This window comes from Talpa occidentalis, unplaced genomic scaffold (genome assembly GCF_014898055.3).
Source record: "Talpa occidentalis isolate TD23 unplaced genomic scaffold, MPIMG_talOcc4v2.1 talOcc4.10, whole genome shotgun sequence".
NCBI lineage: Eukaryota > Metazoa > Chordata > Mammalia > Eulipotyphla > Talpidae > Talpa > Talpa occidentalis.
In genome coordinates this window covers 54,477,950-54,500,647 of record NW_023600993.1, presented here as the reverse complement: position 1 = coordinate 54,500,647, position 22,698 = coordinate 54,477,950, and the positions used below count along the sequence as shown (strand labels likewise).

Genomic DNA, 22,698 nt, shown 5'->3' with positions numbered 1-22,698 from the left:
TTAATATAATTTTCTGAGTCCCGATTAATTTTCAAGACTCACACAAAACTGGAGGCTGGACAGGCTTTTGAGGTTATCTGGTAGATGGTCACAGGAGATGACTTTTACCCCCTTTCCACTGATATTTGCAACCATGAAATAAATACTATTTCTTGGACTTTTCTAGTTGCTGGTGGATTAACAGAAGTAAAATGGGAAGGAAGGATAGCAATTCATCAATGCAGGAGCTTTGGTTTTCTAATAATTGTAAAATGCATAATTGTAAGACATATTACTTAATATTTCTGAGTTGTAGTCTTTGGAATTGATAGTGCAGATTAAATGAGATTAGTGGGGTAGATGCTGTGTAAAATGAACACAATATTCAAATAGTGGATTAGGAAGGAGAGAAAGTAGTAGAAAATTACAGAGAAGGAGAGGGGAGAGAAACCGGCAGAGAAAGACCTAGAGAACTGTTAACAAGGCAAGTGAGAACGAAGGAAAACCAGTAATGACGCTGTGACTACTGCGGTGACTGCTCTCCCAACACTGAGCAAAGACAAATCGGCAGGCACGTTGTTAGAGCTTTACGAGCACACTCTCACAGTAACCTCACAACATGTCCATGAGACCAGATTCTATTTTTTTCCTCATCTTGTTGAAGAGCTATCTGAAGCATAATGAGTTGTAACTTTCTCAAGGTTTTCTTATAGTTGGAAATTGGTCGAGAAAGGATTCAAACGCAGATCTGTTTACTTGTACAATGTGTCAAAATCACTTTTAAGAACCTCGAATGAGCCTTGGTGGGCCTGAGGGGGGCTTTTTTTCGGGTTTTCCAAGTTTTTCCTGAGTTCAATTCAAGAATTACAAAGCCACCTAGCCGCGAACATTTTCCTCCAGGTCACGAACAGCGTCCCATCCCCATGGAGACCTACGTGGGCGGGACTTCCTGTCAACGCTAGCGCACTTCCGCCTCGAGCCGGAAGTGCCGTGGGCGACAGGACTGGCGCGCCGCGTGGGGACTGCTTGGGCAGTTTGGTGCCCGGGTAGCGGCGACTGTGAGAGTGACCGGCGCGGGCACCTGAGTTCGGCGCGGAGATGCTGACTCCCGCGTTCGACCTCAGCCAGGACGCCGACTTCCTGACTGTCGCCATCCGCGTGCCTTACGCCCGGGTCTCCGAGTTCGACGTTTACTTCGAGGGGGTCGATTTCAAATTCTACGCCAAGCCGTACTTTCTCAGGCGAGTTCCGGTGTCTGGTTTCAGGAACACTTTATTTTGGAGATTTATTCCTTCTTTCACTTGACAAATGACTGCTCGTCGAGGGAGGATGAAAGATCGAGGGGAACACTGCTAACCTACTTGGGCCGGTTCACAGCCGTCTTTCGGCAACTTGGTGGTCCCTGGCTCCAGGAGGTCACCATAGTGACGCCGAATTTAGTGGGGACGCCCGATCGGCAAAGGGCGTCCAGCCAGAACTCCTGGGCTCTAGCGATCCTGAAGTCTCAGCCTCCGCCTCCGGGTAGCTGGGACCACGGGCGCGCGCCACCACACTTGGCGAGGGAGTACTTTTAGGTTTAACAACTGCCCGAGATGCCTGCCCCTTATTCGGTGCTGAGGAAGTGACCTTTTTCTGGTGTGAGTTGCTACAGATGCAGCGGGAGCACATTCCCTTCCTAAACCTTCCGAATTCCCCATATTAAAGAGATTTCGAAGCCACTTTAAAAACTTGGTGTTTGGCAGCCTGTCAACTTTCCAGTTTCTGTCCTGTCACCAGGGACAGAAACTCTTCTGTCCCTTCCTTTTTCTGATCTTTTTTTTCGCTCTACCTTAATCCTCCTGCCTCTACCCTGCCCCATGATGGTCCTGGCTCACCAGCCCACTGGGCCAGTTGACTTCTCAGTCTCACGTTCTGTTTACCCTCCTTTTGACTGATTGCTCCATAATGCCTGAGATGCTCACCTCTTTGGCCCCCTTGACACCAAATTAGCCTACTTCTACCTCTTGGTAGTCTGCTCTTCCCTGGTTTCCACCCCTTAATTGTGGTTGATGTCCCGGATGTCTCAGGAGGGCTCTTCAGCACTTTATCAATTTGCATTTTTCTCCTTACAGAGCCCTAACAACAACAGAAGTAAAAGCTAACACCTCTCACCTCTGGCAGGGCAAACAAACAATGTGTATTATCTCATTTAACTTTGGCAACTCTCCTTGGAGAGAGACATTATTATTGGCCCATTGCATTTTAGCAAGGAGCACTGCCTGATATTTCTACCTAGAACATTGTCAGTCTTGTCCTGCCATTTCCTATTAGGTAAAATCCATAATAATGTTTCTCATTCAAATGTAGTACCACTACACTTGAAGTGTTTTTGGAAATGCAAACCTTCCTCTTGAGTCAACCTGATTCTTTCCCTGGACGTCAACCAGTTTTGCTCAGATAGCCTTTAGGCTCTCATTTAAGACAACCACTTGAATGTACTTTCTTTATTCATTTATTCCTCTGATGTATTTATTGAGCTCGTTGTGTATACTTCACTCTTTTTTTGGTATTGGGAATGTAGTGGTGCCTCATGTAGTTTACATTCTAGTGGAAGATTGAAAACAATAAACAAGCAAGTAAAATACTACATATGATGATAAGGCTACCAAGGAAAATAAAATGCACTGATAGAGAATAACTGGGGATCTGTGTTTCTGTCAAGTGGTCTGGAAAAGCCTTTCAAAAGCAATGATATTTCAATCAAGATATGCAGAATGGGAAGAAGACAATGGTGGTAGCATACATTTGTTGAATTTTTACTTCAGGTTAGTGCTTATTTTTTAAAAAAGATTTATTTATTTATTTATGCATACAAGAACTGGGGTACAGACCAGAGGTGCTAGGGGTGAGAGGATTCACCAGAGACAGAGTGGGGAACAGAACAGGCAGATCTACTGAAATACACTGCCGAGGGGAGCAGCGGGAGAGACAGGAGAGGTCTGCTGCACCTCCTGGTTAGTGCTTTATGTAGATTATCTCATTTGATTTTAGGAAAGTTCTGCAAAGTAGGTTCTATTATCTGTCCATATTGTAGACAAGGCATTAAAGGCTCAGAGAGAAGGTCTTAAGTGAGGTAGTATTGTACTTTAAAATAAATACAATAAAATAAAATTTCAAAGGAAAACCACTCAGCTTAGGTTTGGGAGTTTTAATAAAAACAAAATTAGAGGTTATGTGTGAAATTTATTTATTTATTTTAATCACATTTTACTGATTTGCCATTCATTTACTTAACTATATCATTTTGGAATTACAACTTCACTTTTCTACAAGGTCACTTGTTTCATGCACCCTGCACTAGAGCTTGGCCCACTACCTCCCCTTGTCAGTCTTACCTCCCCTTATTCCCCCTCCCCTTGTGTTCCCTTCTGGTAACCACTGTATTTTTTTAGAGTCTAAGAATTATTTTTGTTGTGCTTTACCGGTTTGTTTCCTTTGGTTTTTGTGTTCCGCAAATGAGTGAAACGATTCAGTAGTCTTTCACTTCTGATTCATTTTACTTAATGTAATAATCTCAGGATCCATCTATTTTATTCCAAAAGGTATTATTCATATTTTTAAAGAGCAGAATAGTATTTAATTGAGTATATATATGCCGCAGTTTCTTTGCTGTTCACCTGTCAATGGTGTTTAGGTTGGTCCCACACCTTGGTTATTGTGAATATTTCTGCTGTGAACTTCAGGTTCTTAAATTTTCTTGTATTAGTGTTTTCATATTCTTTGGGAAAATACACTGAAGTGGTTGCTGGATCAAATAGTTTTGTTTTCAGTGTTTTGAGGACCCTCCATTTCGTTTTCCACAGAGGGTAACTATTGACATTTCCACCAATAGTGGATGAGTGTTTCTTTTTCTTGCTAACATTTGTTTCCAGTCACTTTGGTGTGGGCCTTATCACAGGGGTGAGATGTTATCTCATTGTGGTTTTAATTTGCATTTCCTTTATAATAAGTCTCTTGAGAATGTCTTCTTTGGACAAGTGCCTATTTTGGTCTTTTGTCCATTTTTTTATTGGGTTGTTTATTTTTGTTGTTGAGTTGTATGAGTTCTTTATATATTTTTGAAATTATCCCTGTGTTGGATATGTGATATACAAATAAATATCTTCTCCCATTACATAGGTTCCCTGTTTGTTTTTATAGTTGTTTCTTTTGCTGGGTAGAAACTTTTTATTTTGATGTCCCATTTGTTTGTTTTTGCTTTTGTTCCCTTGGCCAGTTGGTTGAGTCCCAAAATACAACTCTGATGCCCAGGGGTGTATTTCCTATGTTTTCTGTGTATTTTGTGGTTTCAGGTTTTATATACAAGTTTTTAATTCATTTAGAATTAATTTTTCATGGAGTTAAATAATGGTCTAGTTTCATTTTTTGGTATGTGGCTGTCACTTTTTTTTTTTTTTACAGTTTTCTTTTCTTTATTTTTTTAAAGATCTATTATTTATTTATTTATTTATTTTAAAGATTTATTTATTTATTTATACAAGCACTGGGTACAGTCAGAAGCACGGGAGGGTGAGAGAATTCACCAGAGACAGAGCAGGGAGCAGAGCAGGCAGAAGGACCGAGGTACACTGCTGAGGGGAGCAGCGGGCGGCAGGAGAGGTCTGCACGCCTTGTGGGACCTTCCTCCGGTGGCCAGGAGCAGCCAGGGATCAAACCAGCACTGCAGAGGCTGCGGGCAGCTTCGCAACCCAGTGCTCAACCGCTGCGCCACCGGGGAGGCCCAGTTTTCTTTTCTTTTTTTTTTTTTTTTAAAGATTTATTTATTTATTTATACAAGAAGCAGGGTACAGGCCAGATGCGCAGGAGGGTGAGAGGATTCATCAGAGATGAGTGGGAACAGAACAGTCAGACAACTGAAGTACACTGTTGAGGGGTGCAGCGGGCGCTACAGGAGAGGTCAGCTGCACCATGTGGGACCCTTGCTGGCCGGCTGGGATTGAACCAGCGCTGTGGAGGCTGCGGACAGCTTCACAGCAAGACACTCAACCGCCTGCACCACCAGGGGAGGCCCTGTCCTACTTTTCTAACACCATTTGTTGAGAGGCTTTTCTTTTTCTGATGAGAAATGATGGCTCCTTTGTCACACATTAACTGTCTGTGCTTATGTTTATTTCTGGACTTTCCATTCTAGTCCATTGGTGTGTTTTTATTTGTTCTGATACCATGCTGTTTTGATTATTATCACTTTGTAGTATAGCTTGAAGTTAGGGGATGTGATACTTCCATTTTTCTTTCTTTTTTTCTTTCCTGTTATGCTTGCTTTGCCTATCATGGTCTTCTGTTTCATGCAAATTTATTTTTTTTTAATTTTATATAGTTTTTTAGATTTTTGACACTTGGTTACATAAACATACTTATTTGTAAATTTAGTCAATATAAATAATTGTCCTTAAAACTTCAAAACTACTGGAAAGCTATCTCTACAGTGATTTTTCCTGGGTATGTGTACCAGATGTAGCTCAACCCAATACCCTCTTAGAGGTTATTCAATAAGTTGGAACCGTGTGCATAGCAAATTTACTCTGAGGGTTATAATATACAACCACCACAAGGAAAAGAACTTCTGTATTGTTTCCTTTTGGTAGAGAAAAACTCAGCCTAATTTTGAGACTAACCATAATACAATGCAAAGCTGTATCAACTAGTTTAGAATATTAGTAATATATGCTGTTGGTGTGAATAACTTGTCTTATATTCTAAAATCATTATAAATAAAATCCATCCATTAGTGTTTGCATTATCATTTGGAGGGTTAGTTAAAATGCGGTAGAATGAATAATTAAGCTAGATATAAAATGTAAAAGGCATTTTTACCATTATGAAAACAAGTGCAGTCTAGTTAGTGGAAAACCAACTGGACTGTAAATTTCACATACCTTCATAACAATACTCCTCATCACATGTGATTGTAAAACATTTTATTTAAAACTGATGAAACTAGTGAAATAACTATTTATTAAATGGACATATTAGATTGCATAGTGGCCAAGCTTACCTTTTTTTTTTCTCTCTTTTTTTTTTAAAGGAAACTCTAAGTCACATTGTGGTTACAATTTGTGTCTTCACCCTTGAAAAAGCCCACATTCTATCACAGTGATGTACGGTCAGACATAACCCCCATTATTAAAAACTTGGATCAACTTATAACCAGCTTTATTGCAAAAGGACCCTGCATATATTTATCAATCTCAGCACCTTCGTAGCTGTCCAGTAAGTCACTAAAATACAGAAACATGCATCATGAGAAGCAAGAAATATCACCTATCCCATCCCTTCTGCATGTTAATGTATCACTCCCGAGCAAAAGGGCTCTCATATCAGTGAGATCTGTGAATGTGCACTTTTCTCAATCATCCTGAGTGAAAGATGGAATGACTTAATTACAAAAGCAACATATTATAGACAATTTATTACAAAAGCCATCACAAATTAAGCCAGTGTATTTTACTGATTTTACTGTAAAATGCAATAAAAACTACCTTAAGTGCTCTTTCCCTGTATCTGAACAGCCAACTGGATGTCTTTGGGCAGGGTGGTGACTCTCTTAAGTTGGATGGCACACGGATTAGTGTATTCAAATTAACCTGCTGGGTACTTCAGTAGCCTACTGAAGAACAATGATGGCAGGACTCTGAAACCTTAAGTTGATTTTGAATTCCCAGGTGATCTCTCTCTTATATTTGGAAAAGCAGTTTCTGGATCAGAAGCTGGGTTGATGACTTTCTCAATAATGAGATGAATTTCTCAAAGTGCGATAGTCCCAGGCCTGTACCACTGAGGTATTTTTCACTCTGCTGATGAAGCAGGCACCTTTATTGGCAACTTTAGTGGCCAGTTATTTGCAGGGTTGTTTCATACAGTTTGCTTGGATTAGACCATTTTCTCTTATCTAATACAAAGTCTTAGTCCATCTCTCTGACTGTTGTGCCCCTTTGGTTGCCCAATGAAGAACTAAGTTGCTGAGCGAGGGCAGGATGATACTTCTACAAAGGATCAAGCTGCTTTGCTGGTTGCAGATAAATTTTAGGATCAGTCTATTGCCTTAAAAAATGCCATTGGGGGCCTCCCCGGTGGCGCAGTGGTTGAGCGCTGGGTTGCGAAGCTGCCCGCGGCCTCTGCGGCGCCGGTTCGATCCCCGGCTGCTCCCTGGCCACTGGAGGAGGGTCCCGCATGGCGCGCAGACCTCTCCTGCCGCCCACTGCCCCCCTCAGCAGTGTGCTTTGGTCCTTCTGCCTGCTCTGCTCCCCGCTCTGGCTCTGGTGAATTCTCTCACCCTCCCGTGCTTCTGACTGTACCCAGTGCATGTATAAACAAACAAACAAACAAATAAATAAATAAATAACATGCCTCTATTAAAAAATAAATAAATAAAATGCCATTGGGATTTTTTAGATATTTCATTTCTCTCTTCTTAGTGAGCTTAGTCAAGGGTTTATCAATTTTGTTAATCCTTTCAAAGAACCAGTTTGGTTTCATTGATCTTTTGTGTCATATTTTTAGTGTCCATTTATTTATGTTTTAATTTTTATTTAATTTTTTATTTAATTTTTATTTAATTTTTATTATTTTTCCTCTCTACTGATTTCTGGTTTCACTTATTCTTTTGCTAGTGCCTTCAGATGTAAAGTTAAATTGTTTGTTTGAGATTTTTCTTGTTTATTGATGTGGGCCTGCATTGCTATGTACTTCTCTCTTACTACTGCTTTTGCTGCATCCCATAGAATCTGGAAGCTTGTCTGTTCATTTTTGTTGGTCTCCAGATAATTTTAAATTTCTTCTTTGATTTCTTCATTGATCCAGAAATTATCAAAAGCATATGTTAAGTCATCACATATTTGACTTTTTTCTGGGTTTTTTTTTTTTTTTTTTTTTTTTGGTGGTTCATTTTCTATCTTTATACCATTGTGTTCAGGAGAGATGCTTGATAGAATTTCAATTATGATGTATTTATTAAGATATGTTTTGTTTTCCAGCATATGATCTATGCTTGAGAAAGTTTCATATGCACTTGAGTAGAATGTGTTTTCATTTCTTTTGGGAGGGAGGGCTTTGTAGGTATCTGTAGTCCATCTGATGCATAGCTTCACTTAAGGCTGTTATTTACTTATTTACCTTCTGTCTGGATGATCTATCCATTGATGTAACTGGTGTACTGAGATCCTACTATTACTGTGTTGTCAATGGTTGCTTTAGTTCTGTTAGTAGGTTTTATATATATATATATATATATATATATATATATATATATATATTTGGGTGTATCTCTGTTGGGTGTATAAATACCAATGACAGTTCAACTTGAGGAATTGTCTCCTTAATCATTATAGTGCCTGACTTTGTTCCTTATTACCTTTTTTGAATGTCTAGTTTATTAGATACGAGAAAGGTAGTTCTTTGTCTCTCTTATTGGCTTGAAATATTTTGCTGTAGGCTTTCAATTTAAGTCTGTTTGTCTTTAGATTTGAAATGTGTTTTTTATGTGTAACATATCTGGGTTATGCTTTTTTGCCCAACCTGTCATTTGTGTCTTTTAATTGTTGAGTTTAGAACTTTCACATTTAAGGTGGTTATTGATATAATGCCATTCTTTTTTATTTGGATTGTGGTTCTCTTGGTTTCTTAATTTCTTCCTAGAATAAAGAAAAGTCTTTATTCTAGATTTTTGTTTTGTGGTTTACCATAAGGGTTATATCAGACTTTCTGTGTCAAATAATAGCCCTTTTTGTATAGGTATCAACTTGTCATCATGTGACTATAAAGATTTCTTTTCTCCTTTAATATTTTGTATTTGTCTCGTTATTCTTGTTTACTCTTTTGGTTCCATGTTACTCTTTAACACCTAGATCAAGGTTTTGTGTTTGTTTGTTTTTTTAGAAGAACTTTTAAAATTTCTTGTAGGTTCAGTCTGGTGGTGGTAAACTCAATTAACTTTTTTTTTTGCCTGGGAAAACCTTTATTTCTCTATCATTTTAATGATAATTTTGCAGGATTTGTAGTGGCTGGCAATTTTTATCTTTAAAAACTTTAAATATGTCATTCCACTGTCTTTTAATCTTGTGCATAGCTGCCAAGAAATCTGAAAATCTGATAGAGGCACCTTTATATGTTACATCTTTTTTCTCAGGCTTGTGCCTGATTCTTGGCTTGTTCTACTGGCTGGAATGGTTGATGCCCTGACCATAGTTCCCCCTCTTTCTCCTTCTTCTGTTCCCATGATAAGCAACCAACCTTGAGTAAAATATCCATGGGCCAGTTCCTGAGGTTGGCAATGAACTGTTGAAATTTCCCATGAGCAAACCTTAGCTTTTTATTTTTTTTTCTGATTGTGTTTATGGGAGAGGTTTATGAAAACATCTCTATTCCATCATATTGTGATTGGAATCTGAATCAATTTTAGAGTCTTCACGCACACTCATTCATTCCTTGGGTACCAGAGGCTTGGGATTTGGACACTTTTGGATTTCAGCACACTTACTGTTCTGTGAGTTTGGGCAAATTATTCAGTCTCGATTTACTAATCTGTAAAATGAAATTAGTGTTAGTGTCCTTAAAGAGTTGTTGAGTATTAAGATAAGGCGCACATAGTCTTTATTACATCTTGATACCTGTGTGTGCAATAAAAGTGTTACTGTTTGTTAAGGGGGTATTGTTTTAGTTATCTTGTTGCTGCATAACCAGTCAAACTTAATAGTGTAAAGCAACAATCATTTAACTCCTTGTTCTGTTTGTGTGTGTGTGTTAGGACTTTTTGGTCACATGGTGGCTAGACCTGCAGCAGTAAGGGCAGAACCAGCTCTGGAGGTGACGAGGAGGCACAGAATCTCTCTTTTGCTGTAGTCTCAGGAATTCCTTATGTGGCTGGCCTCTTGGCATGGTCCATTAGGGAGCTGGACCACTAACTATATCACCGTTTATAACCTAACCTCAGAAATCACATTTTCACTTCTGCTTTATTGTATTAGTTAAAACAGTTCCACAAGCCTGCTCAATTTTAAAGGGAAGTGACATAAACCATCCCACCGTTTGGGAGAGTGATGTGAGATGAGCCATGTTGGAAAATACTGTTTGCTACAGCAGACCAAAGATGAATACATACCCAGTAATGGTAAAACTGGGACTCGATTTGAATTTTGATAGTAATGTTAGTGTGTATAACCATTATAATGAACTAATTTATCCATATACTGACTCCTTATGTTGGGCTGAGAAGGGATCTTGTTTTGGAGAATGCTTTGTAGCTCCAGGAAACATTAGGATCAAAGAAACTAAGTTGTGAAACCCTGGGACTTTGGAAAGGCAGCTCAGACTCTTAAATTGGGAGGAATCCTGCCTGCCTGTACAGACCATACTGATGAGTTTAAGTGATTTAGCTACTGTCAGGCTGCCACAGAAACTTTTTTTGGGGGGTTCTCTCTCTTTTTTTTTTCCAAAGATTTATTTATGCATACAAGAGCTGGGGTACAGGCCAGAGATGGCAGGGGGTGGGGGTGGGCGGGGTGAGAGGATTCACCGGAGACAGAGTGGGGAACAGAACAGGCAGACTGACTGAAATACACTGCTGAGGGGAGCAATGGGTGAGACAGGAGAGTTCTGCTTCGCCATGTGGGTTTCTCTCTGGCTGGCAGGGGATTGAACTCATGCTGCAGAGGCTGCGGATTGCTTCATAGTGCGGTGCTTAACCCCTTGCGCCACCGGGGAGCCCCCACAGAAATTTTTTTGAAGTTCTTATGTGAGGTCTCAGTAGAAAACTGACTGTACCGGGTTGAAACAGGAAAATCAATTCATTTTCTTTAGAATGAAAGAGGGGGAAATCCCCATATAGTAATAATGGGATTTGAGAACAACAATTTTGCTTTCTTTCTTTTTTTTTATTTTAAGTAGTCATTTGCCCCATAGAAACAATTGTTTCTCATTCATTGTCTTTTTGGAAGTCAATTAGTATTCTTTTATTGCGCCTCTGCTGTGTTGGGCACCAAGTATATAAATAATTCTTATTCTTTATGAAGGAGTAAGTGTTATAACAATAATGACACTTCATATTTATGTGGTTTTTCTTAAGTTTCTATTATATCGGTGACTATGGATTATTCAAACAGAAAGATAAATCATCTATGATTTCTTTTTTCTTGACTAGAGAAGAAATCTAAGTTATTTAGTTTATAAAATATTAAAGAAATGTTGAGAAATTTCCTTTAAAAATGGCTGATAGACTTTAGTGGATATGTATATACTATCACTGATGGTTGCTTATGCTACTTTGTAATCTGGAGGCTCTATGAAACTTTGTATTAAATCTGCAGATTAACCCTCCCTGGAAGAATTGTGGAAAATGGAAATGAGCAAGGATCCTATGATGCAGATAAAGGTATTGCCTTTTGAACTTTTGCTTATTTTTCTTTGGATTCTTCATGTTAGGCTAACTATATAATCTTTCCAAATACAGTTGGGACTTTTAGACATATTGTAAGTACAATCTATCTCTGTCGTTCTATTATTTCTTAATGTCCATTGACTGTTAGTTGTGGATTTCTGGACAATTACAACTTTCTCAGTCCTTTAAAGCATTTCATAATATTTTTCAAAGTAAAGTTCAATATGCTGGTTAATAATAGTTAAATATGCTGATCTATTTACTAGAAGTTTTATTTCCTACTTTCCCTACACTTAGTAAGTGTTTAAAAGTTAAGTGTGAGGTGATTGATTAGAAAAGATAAGGATGAATTTGTAGGCTGTGAGTCAAATCTTGTACAATTTTCAGCTTAAAATTTAAAAACATGTAGGTGAAAGAGGAACTGTTCATGGGTTATTGAATTTAAAGACTGAATTTTCTTCTCATGATTCATTTAAGAAAAGCATGAAACAATTTGTTTTCCCTTTGGAGAAGCCAGTAGATTTTCCACTGGATCTGGAATAAGAACACCTTGTATTTTTTTACATAATTTATGAATGAGTAATTACTTACATCAGTGAACCCCGGATAAGGGAGGAGAGATGGGATGAGAGTTAAATCACAAAATTTTAACCCAAAACACAGTGTAATTAATGTAATAGTGAAGTATAATGAACCTGCCTTCGTAGGTAGTAAATCTTCTAATTTTAGATAATTGCATGTTGAAACAAAGTTATTCAGTTTTAAAATTGCATAGGGGTTTAGGAATGTTGTATATGTAGTAATGTTTGAGTTAATTATATATTAGACTATAGTATGCTAAAAAGAGATAAAATGTTTTCAAAATGTGAGAGTAGTAAGTAATGTAATGAGTTCATAGGAGAATCTATAGTTGATGAACTCAATCAGGAAAGAAAAGAAATAACATAGAGCTTGATTCTGTTTTAGGCAGACTTTAGGGATTATTTCTTGAGATATCAGAGAACTTTATTAAGCAATAATTGCATTGTTTAAAACTGTATTTTTGAATTGCTATTATTCTCCATTAAATACCTTGATTTCCTCTTTATCTATTGCTTCCCCACCTCCAGAAATATATTGTATTAAGTAGCTACTGGTTAATTCTAAATTATTATCTCCTCATACCATTGGGTTTAAAAGTTTCGGCTTAGACTTTTAATATTATCGGCAGGTTAAGGTGAGACTATGTAAGACTAAAGTATTTTGCAGCTTAATATTTTCACTTCTTATAGAGGTAACAGATGAATCAGTGGTTCTGAAGAACTATATTTGAGCCTTTTTCTATTTTGATTTTTATTCACTTAATCTATAATAAGCATCTAATTTTAGAGTTCTGTGAAATGGAATAATGTTTTACTAAGACATATATATTTCTTAGATATATTTGGGAAGTCTGAGTATTTTAATCTAGCCAAATATAAAAGAAATTTATTTTTAAGGGATCTTTACCATTCGACTGCCCAAAGAAACTCCTGGCCAGCATTTTGAGGGACTGAACATGTTAACTGCTCTTCTGGCACCAAGGAAATCCAGAACTGCAAAACCACTTGTGGAAGAAGTAGGTATGTTTATCACAGTCGGGAGGAAATAAAGATAAGCACAATATTTGGATTGCTGTGTGCTTCTAGGGGGAAGGAATATAGCAATATGAAATTGGATAAAATACTTCAAGTGAGAAGATGAGGTCATGTGAAAAGAGCACATTTAGTGATATATGATTTAAAGACACAAGGAATTCTATTGAATCTGTAGGTCAGACATATTTTTGGACCAAGCTGTATCTCTATCTTTGGCAAAATATTAGCCTCTTGGGCTCAAATCAGATAAGTGGAATGAGTTACATGAAGTGAACGCGACCTAGGTTAAGAAATGGAACGTTTTCAACACCAGATTCCCATCCTGTCTCCTCTTCCCTCCCTTCTCGCCAATGTAGCTGCTACCCTCAGTTCTGCCTGTTTTTGAATTGTATATCTAATTCATATAGTATGCATTCTTTTTTGTCTGGCTTCTTTTGCTTAACATTTTTGTGAGATGTATCCATGTATAGCTGAGGTGCTTCTGCTTTCATTGCATTTATTCTTTAGATATCCTGCTACTATTGAAGACCTTTGTATTGGGCTCCATATTTTGGACTATCAAGAATAGCAGGCCTTGCATACTCTTATACATGTCTTTCGATGTACAGAAGTAGGCATATTTTCCTGTAATTTTCTTTCCCAAGTTGTACCTAAGATTACCAAAGCTTTGAAAAAATTAGTATTTAACACATTTAGGTGCTTCTGAGGTTTCTGAGGAAGGTGTTGAAGATGATGATGAAGAATTTGATTGGGAAATTGAACAGTCACCCTACGAAGAGGTATCCGAAAGTGCCCTGAATCTACAGTGTCACTATGGATTCGGAAACTTACGTTCAGGAGTATTTCAGAGGTTACAGGTATGTTGTCTTTCTCAAAGATCTTGGTGTACAGTAAGTCCTCACTTAGCATATATATATGTTCTTGAAAAGTATGGCTTGAAGTGAAATGCTGTATAATGAAAGCATATCTTCAATAACATTGTTTGTTCAAGTTTGGCTGAGATTGTTTTTTCCTCATTGAACCAAAGGTCATTTTATTCGAGGACCTGTTATATAGGACTTTATCATTTACATAGTTTAATTTCAGTTCTGCTCACTTTTAGAGACTTTGTATGAAGGTTATAGGAGATGATGTGTTTTGAACACAAATCACAGCTTGTATGCAGGTGTTACACAGATGCTTGTTCCTTCTATTGCGCTGGTTGTACTATCTGTTCTTTTGGTGCCTACAGATATAAATTGTCTTGCTATTTTCTGTTTTCTCCACTTCATTCAGTATTCTAGACATGAAGTTTCCAAAATATGAAAATGAAGCCCTTTTCTTCTCATATTTCTTGGGAAACCTGAAGTTCTGTATTTCTGAAAATTGAGTATCAAGTACTTAAGATATGATGTCCCTTATGTTTTATATATACAAGTGTGTGTGTCTGCCTATATAAAATATATATAAATACAAATATATATTTATAAAATTTAAATACATATATTTATGAATATATATAAAACCAAGAAGGATCCTGTTGAGAGTGAGTTTGTTTCTTGATCAAATTGCTTAGTTCTTGGGGGTACAGTAGGCACTTTTATTTATTTCTCTTTGATTGGAGGTTGAATGTAATCTCTTCTTAAAACTCAATCATTTGTCAGCCTAAAAAGAATTACATCCATTTTTCTTTCTTCCTCAAATAATCTAGGAAATTCTACTTCATTTTTAGTTGTATAGGAAAATTGAATGTCGGAGAGTAGAGCTTTTTGGATTAATTTATACATATGTGGCTTCATAAAAAATGGATCCCTGCAATGTTACATGGTAAATGTGTTTGAACCACTAACTCGGAGTCTTGATTTTTTTTTTTTAATGAAAGAAACAAGTGAGCAGATTTTTTCTTTACTCTCTGACTGGATTGAGGATGTTAAATCAGTTGAGAGTATGGCTGGTTTTAATAGGATATATGTGAGTTTGCCAACAAAAGGTGGAGAACCTATTTTGTAGTCCCGTTTCTACCTCTCTTTAGATTTGGACCACTTGTTTGACCACAAGTAAGTTTCGTTTGTAAAATGGGATAAAGCCACTCACCCAATTTAGGAAATGAAAGATGATGAACATTATGAAAACTCTTTGAAAGACGGATAGGGTGATAGAAGGACCTCTGCCCCTGAAAAATACCAAATGCTCTCAAGAGTTGTTAAAGGGAACAAAATTGGGAGCTGAAGAGCAAAATTTCTTAAGAGCAAATAATTCAGACACCCTAGATGTTTTTCTGCTGAATTATGGTCTCTCATTTATTCCTTCTCTCTAATCAATTCCTGAGGTAATTAGAATAGAGTCAGTTTTGCCTACACAGGAAACTACAGTGCATGAACCTCAGTTGCTTGACTGTGGCGGAAGCTAGTTTGCTCTCAATCTGTTTTAGATTTGCCTGTCTAAAGCTACAAATGAAGGATAGTAAAAGTCACACAGGCTAAGTATGCATTGTATGTCTGTGATTCCTGAGGCCAGGGAACTTTGCTTCTTAATTGCTGCTGCTGGCAAAAGGAGATCCTTTGGAAGGATTGTTGTCAGGTTGCTGAGAAGATTCAGGAAGGATGTCATGTGAGCTGAGGCCAAAGTCCTGTTAAGTCATAAGTTTTTGCATCTATTTAAAGTGTTCATGAAATTGTAGTTTAAGTTAATTTAAGAAAAAAATTATGAAATATTCTTTATATCTTCTTGAATGTCTTAACTAATGTACCAAATCCCTATATACCAGTTGCCTAGTTAAAAAAAATTAAATGTTCCCAATATAGTTGAAGCCCCTGTGTATCCCTTCCTGATTGCTTGCCTCTTGTTTCTCCTTTGGAAATGAACCACTGAATTTATTGTTTTCCAGCATTTAGCTTGCTTGTCTAAAATCACTAAACTGTTCTTCAAATTTTATTTATTTATTTATTTTTATTTTTAAAGATTTATTTATTTATACCAGCACTGGGCACAGTCAGAAGCATGGGAGGGCGAGAGAATTCACCAGAGTCAGAGCGGAGAGCAGAGCAGGCAAACTAAGTACACTGCTGAGGGGAGCAGCGGGCGGCAGGATAGGTCTGCTCACCATGTGGGACCCTCACCCGGTGGCCGGGGATCGAACTGGTGCTGCAGAGGCTGCGGGCAGCTTCACAGTAAAGCGCTCAACCGCTGTGCCACCGGGGAGGCCCCTTCAAATTTTAATTGAATGAAAATTTGCTATTGTAAACTATCCGGATGCATATTTTCCTCAGTGTATATGAGCTGCTGAAGCAAACACCATATTTTCTTCATTGTAGGGAAAAAAAAGGTTATACATGTGAAGAACTGTGAGGGATAACAAAATAGTAATACTGCTCGTGATACATGTTTATAACCCGACATGTGCAGGACTGGGAACACAAAAGCTGTTAACTGTAGATTTATTTTTAAATTCAGTTTGGTGACAAAATTTGAATTGGTATGAATCTTTTCAGAGTTTTTTGAAAACTCCCACTTAATGTGCATATTAAAAAAAAATTTGCTGTAGAAATAGAATATAAGGTGCCGTTCCATACTTCTTGAAAGGGGTTAAAATAAAATAGGGGATATGTATGTGTACCATACATATTCCTAAACTCTTCAAAGAAGAGTCTGAATGCTGAGGCTCATCCATCTCCAGGGGTTTTGGATATCAGAGATGGTCCTGCGGTGTCTGCATGGCAACAGCCAGCTACTGCTGATCTTTCCCTGACAAGGCACTGCGCTGGGCTTTTGTGTGTCCCCTGCAGCAACTGTTCTGTTGCGACATCTTTGTTCTTAGTAGGTGCACATTTTAGGTGGACAAATCAATAGGCAAAAGTGGTTTTTAAAGAAATTGTGTTTTCCTACATGAATTAAATTTGAAGACTGTGGTACCCTTCATGACAATTAGAAATTAACAGAACTTTTGAAAATCACATGTGAACCAAGGTGCCAAGAATTCAAGGATGCTCCCTTTAGCATGTTAGATGTATTTTATGAGCTAGTACCACAGAAACCTCACACAATTGGTATTGGTTGCACAGTTGTTTTGCTTTTACAGCCTCTTAATTTGTGTCATTCTTTTTTTTTTTTTTTAAAGATTTATTTATGTATTTATCAAGCACTGGGCACAGTTAGAAGCACAGGAGGGTGAGAGAATTCACCAGAGCCAGAGCGGGGAACAGAACAGGCAGACGGATGATACACTGCTGAGGGGAGCAGTGAGCGGCAGGAGAGGTCTCTACGCCATGCGGGACCCTCGCCTAGCGGCCGGGGATTGAACCGGTGCTGCAGAGGCTGCGGGCAGCTTCACAACCCAGCGCTCAACCACTGCGCCACCCGGGGGGTGGGGGGGGTGGGGGGGGTGCAATTTGTGTCATTCTTACCATGTGGATTAAACATGGATGACCATGTAAGATTAACAATATGACATATTTCTTGCTTGTAGAGAAACTAGAACAAAATCAAAATGAGTACTGCATAAATAAGTGTTTTGAGAACATATCTTTTAATTTAAAGTGGTGTGTTTAAGAAGCCTAACTTTCTCACAAGTTTAGTTTCTCTAGTTCTGCCTTGGATGAGAAAATAGCCACAAAGTTTCATTGACCACTTATGTGAGTATTTTCTCTCATTTTTCTCAAGATAAAAGCCATATATATATATTCATTATAAAGATGGAACAAAGAAAGTAAAAGTCATCCATAATTCTAATTCCAGTATTCAAATATCTTCTCTTCATTGGACAATTTAACTGTTTATGGGGGAGGGGTATATAGTTTTTTGTTTTTACCTTTCAACCATTTACGCAGTATGTGCTTGTGAACTTTGTTTTATACTATAAGAAGGACATAAAAATATTTTTGCTGAAACAAATTTCTTAACATTCATGCCCCTCCCCCCGGACCACCCCTCCCCCCAACACACACGTCTCTCTTTTTTTTTTTTCCCCCTGAAATTTCTGCCAGTTACCACATGCCTTTGGAAAATTGCCCTGACTGCTCAAAGTCAGGACTTCACAACATGCCTCTGGCAGTGGGTGGCTGCCAGCAGCAACCATCCTAAAGTCTCTGGGTGCCAACCCAGCAAGCTCCAGGGACCACTGCTGCCAGACACCATGGGACACAGCCTGTTGGCCCTTTTCTTCCCTCGGCACTGGGGACCTTTGTTTCCAGGAGCTCTACTGGCAGGATGTGCTCCTAGTTCTCCATTTAGTTATGCCTGAACTTACATAAGCTTGATTTAAATCCCCACGACCTTTTCTTGGCAATGTCCATCTTTAAATAGCTCCCATAACGGGCCAGAGCAATGCTGGAGAAAGAATCACTTTCTTCCTGCTGTAGTTCAAAAGTTATCGTCCTCTTTTCTTCCTTCCTTTGGCTGATTGATGTCTGAGGCAGATTTCTCTGTGCCAAATTGACCTTGTCTTTTAGTTTGTTCCCTTTTTGTTTGAAGGACTCACTTGAACAGGGTCAGTCTGTGTGGTTGTGTCTAGGACAAACCTGGGCAGGGCCTACACTATTGTGGATGGTCACTTTCTGTGGGGAACAAGGTGTGTACCTGCATTTGGAGGCCCTGCGCCTGAGGTAAGGGGGAGGAGATAGAGAAAGGATAGTGGCATTCTTTTGTTTCTCATTCCCATGAGAGCAGGGACCTTGTGTGTGTGTTTATTTCTGGGTACCCAGCATCCAGAACAATGCATAGCCTAGAGCTAACTGACCCTGTAAGGGCAGGACTGGACCCGGTGCAGGTTTTCTGATCCCATGCAGATCGGGTAAAGGAGGAGTCAGAGTCCTCAGTAGTTTTGCAGGTTTTTTATTTGGGGTTCACCAGGCATATGGCAGGCAGGGGTGCTGGCTGGGGGGCTGGGAGGCTGGCAGGCCTCCCAGCCCCCAGCAAGTCCTCACTCTATCTGGGCTCTCTAGCGTTCGTTCTGCTGCTTCTCGGCTTCGGCTGCGGCTGCTGCTGCTGCTGGTGCTGGTGCTGCTGCTGCTGGTGCTGGTGCTGCTGGCGTCCCCCCCGTGACGCCGCCCTTAAAAGCACAGTCTTAGCTCAGCTGAATCCCATCTACCTATGCCCACACCCTATTCCAGGTGCCCACCATCAGGCATGCATTCAGGACAAGGATCCATCATCTATCCTGATGGCGGAAGGGCAGAAAAGCCTGATATTTTCTTTACCCTACAGTCCACCCCCTCAGGGTTTTCTGCCATACAGTCTATACATATATACACAATTTTCTAAGCAAACAAACAATGCAGCCATGGCCCACAAAAGCAAATACATCAAATAACAAAATACAACATAACAAAATACAACAGAACACAAATAAGTCCAGGCAGGGCACCAACCAAGTGCAAAAGACAATTATTGGTACCAGCAGATGAGCCACCAAATCTGCTGCCGAAGGCACTGCTCATACGAGGGAGGGGAAATCACACACGGCATCTGCTATAACACACCAGGAGCCGTCAGGCTTCCTGGCCTTCTCTGGCTGTAGTCTCGGTACAAGGCACACACAGCATCCACCCCCAGGATGCACTAGCTCTGGGATTGGCAATTTTATTCTGTTGGGGGTAATCGCCAACCCTCAGGGTTTCTGTCTGCAGTCGCTCCAACACTCGGCCTTCATGGCCACCCATGCGACTCACAGACCCCTGCTCTCAAGCCAACCCACTGCACAAGCACATGGGTTGGGGATCCAAACTCTGCATTTGGCTTGGGCTCCACCCCAAGCCACATTCCCCACCCGTCCCCCAAGGACGGGCTCCTCAGCTCCTCACCCTCACTCAAGAATGAGCAGGGCATCACCCATAGGTGATTTTACGAGACTCACAGGGCTTCAGCATACCCAGGCTGCTTAACAGCCGCTTTAGGGCTTCTCAACTTAGCATCAGTACCAGCTTTTGCCACCTTAGTTGGCTTTTCTCCTCCACCTGGCCACTGGGCATACACAGGCTGCTTTTGGCCATCTAGGCCCACTGGCCACCCCCAGATTCTCAAAAAATAAACATAACCTGCTAAGGTCCTCCGCCTTCTGGCGGGATTGTCAGTCCAAAATCATCAGTTCATCAGTTCAAGTCCATTGGCCTCTCCCTGCGTCAGCAATGGCCTGCTGCCTCAGGGGTCATTGGCTGGTCCTTTCCGGTGTCGTTGGCTGGTCCTATCCGGTGTCATTGGCTGGTCCTTTCCGGTGTCGTTGGCTGGTCCTTTCGGGCGTCTCCTTCACGCCAGGTCTCATCCTGTAGCTCGTGGACGTATCCATCTTCTGTACCGCCATGGCGCCTCCAGCGTCGTCACAGGCAGTCTTTTACTCCTTAGTCCCTCCAGGCCTTTGGAGGGCTCCAATACCCGTCTGCATGGATCCTGCCGACTTACGCCAATTGTAAAGGCCGGACTGGGCACAGGTGCAGGTTTTCTGATCCCATGCAGACCGGGTAAAGGAGGAGTCAGAGTCCTCAGTGGTTTTGCAGGTCTTTTATTGGGGTTCACCAGGCATATGGCAGGCAGGGGTGCTGGCTGGGGGGCTGGGAGGCTGGCAGGCCTGCCAGCCTCCCAGCCCCCAGCAAGTCCTCACTCTATCTGGGCTCTCTAGCGTTCGTTCTGCTGCTTCTCGGCTTCGGCTGCGGCTGCTGCTGGTGCTGGTGCTGCTGGCGTCCCCCCCGTGACGCCGCCCTTAAAAGCACAGTCTTAGCTCAGCTGAATCCCATCTACCTATGCCCACACCCTATTCCAGGTGCCCACCATCAGGCATGCATTCAGGACAAGGATCCATCATCTATCCTGATGGCGGAAGGGCAGAAAAGCCTGATATTTTCTTTACCCTACAGACCCTCATGCACTGTTTGCTGAAGGAATGATTTAATACTGAAAACTGGTCGTGGGGCTGGGGATATAGTGAAGAAGACAGATCAGACCTTACCATCATGGAACATTCTAGTGAGAAGGTAGATAATAATCATATTGTAGAGGCAGGATAGTTACAGGGCAGGATCTCTATGACTGGGCAGACGAGTGACGGGTGAAGGAGAGTCCTGGAGCCCTTGGTGGCTTTTGCAGGCTTTATTGGGATTTTACCAGGGACATGGCAGGCAGGGGTGGGGGGGCAGGAGGCTGGGAGGCCTCCTAGCCCCCGGTGAATCTTCACTCTTTCTGGACTCTCTGGCGTTCTCTCGTGGCCTCTGATTCTTTGCTGGGGCTGCTTTCTCGCTTGTTCTTCTCTGATCTCTCTTTTGTTCTCTTTAGCTCTGCTCTTCTACTCTCTCGCTCTTTTCACTCTCCTAGCATCCCTGTGAAGCCGCCCTTGTAAGCCCAGTCTCTCAGTCCAGGTGAACCCCATCTACATATGCCCACACCCTATTCCAGGTGTCCGCCATCAGGCATGTATTCGGGACCACAGGGATCCATCATCAATCCTAATGGCGGGGGTAGGGGGTGGGGGAGGGTGGGAAGAAAAGCCTTATACTTTCTACCTTACCCTACCCATGTTGTTGGGTAAGGAAAAGAATGTCAGGCTTTTCTGCCCTCCCACCATCAGGATAGATGATGGATCCTTGCGGTCCTGAATGCATGCCTGATGGCGGGCACCTGGAATAGGGTGTGGGCATAGGTAGATGGGATTCACCTGGGCTAAGACAGGGTTTTTAAGGGCGGCGTCATGAGGATGCCAGTAGAAGCCGAGAGAGAAGCAGAGAAGCAGAAGCAGAGATCACCGGAGAGCCCAGATAGAGTGAGGATTTGCTGGGGGCTGGGAGGCCTGCCAGCCTTCCGGCTCCCCAGCACCCCTGCCTGCTGTGTACCAGGTAAATCCCAATAAAAGACCTGCAAAAACCACTAAGGACTCTGACTCCTCCTTTACCCCATCTGCTGGATCATAAAAAACCTGCACTATGGTCTTCCTGCCCCTACACATGTAAATAACAAGATGATTTCAGATAGTGATAAGTGAAGGAAAAGAATGGGGTGATGTGACAGATTAGGGTGTGCTGCTTTGACCAGGCTGTCTAGAAAAGACTCTTTAAAGGAGGTGACATTCATACCTCAATGATGATATGAGTCCTGAATGATGAGAAGGATACTGTAAATGCAGAGGTTCAGATTTCCAGAAATGGAAGAAATCAGATGAAATACAGGTAAGGTAGGAGATGAGATTGAAGTACAGGACAGGGGCTAGGATATGCAGGGGCTTTGAGCTGTGAAAAGAGTTGGGATTTATTCTCAGTGCAATTAGTGATTTAAAGCCCCTGGGGTTACTTAAGTCCATTTATCCTGGAAATGTGCAGTTATCTACAAAGACTCAAATTATACCTTATTTATGTTCTTACACCAGAGGTCCAAATGAAATAATAAAGCAAGATACTCAATCCCCCATTTTAAAATTTGCATTTATAAAAAGATGCTATTTTTTATAAAAATATTTTATATTCATGCAGATATTCTTTTTTTAGCAAGTGAGGAAACCAAAGGGGCGAGAGGATGTGTATTCTTGCTAGGAAGTCCGCCAGTGGCTAATGGAGTGGCCATGGAATTGGGAGACAGAAAGGAAACGGATGTTATTGGTGGGATCAAGCCCTGTATTTGATGTCTTACTCATTATTTCACTTACTCTTCACAACAGTCTATGGGTGACAGAATAATTATCCTCTTCCCCGAGCCCCCCCTACAAACTCCCTACAGATAGGTCAATCCCCAGAACATGTG

At 40.6% G+C, this 22,698-nt stretch overlaps 1 protein-coding gene across 5 annotated transcripts in view; it reads left to right on the top strand.

The window, feature by feature from the left end:
- Window positions 1-963: 963 nt before the first annotated feature.
- The window catches only part of SHQ1 (SHQ1, H/ACA ribonucleoprotein assembly factor), a 141,905-nt gene continuing 120,170 nt past the window's right edge, over window positions 964-22,698 (top strand). For all 5 annotated transcript variants that reach the window (XR_005121881.2, XR_005121882.2, XR_005121876.2 and 2 more), the window contains exons 1-4: window positions 964-1,220; window positions 11,319-11,383; window positions 12,868-12,990; window positions 13,702-13,862. Coding sequence is in view for 2 of the 5 variants with exons in the window: in XM_037492829.2 (XP_037348726.1) it covers window positions 1,078-1,220; window positions 11,319-11,383; window positions 12,868-12,990; window positions 13,702-13,862 (492 nt within the window). In the remaining 3 variants the exon portion in view is untranslated. The remainder of the gene's footprint in view (window positions 1,221-11,318; window positions 11,384-12,867; window positions 12,991-13,701; window positions 13,863-22,698) is intronic.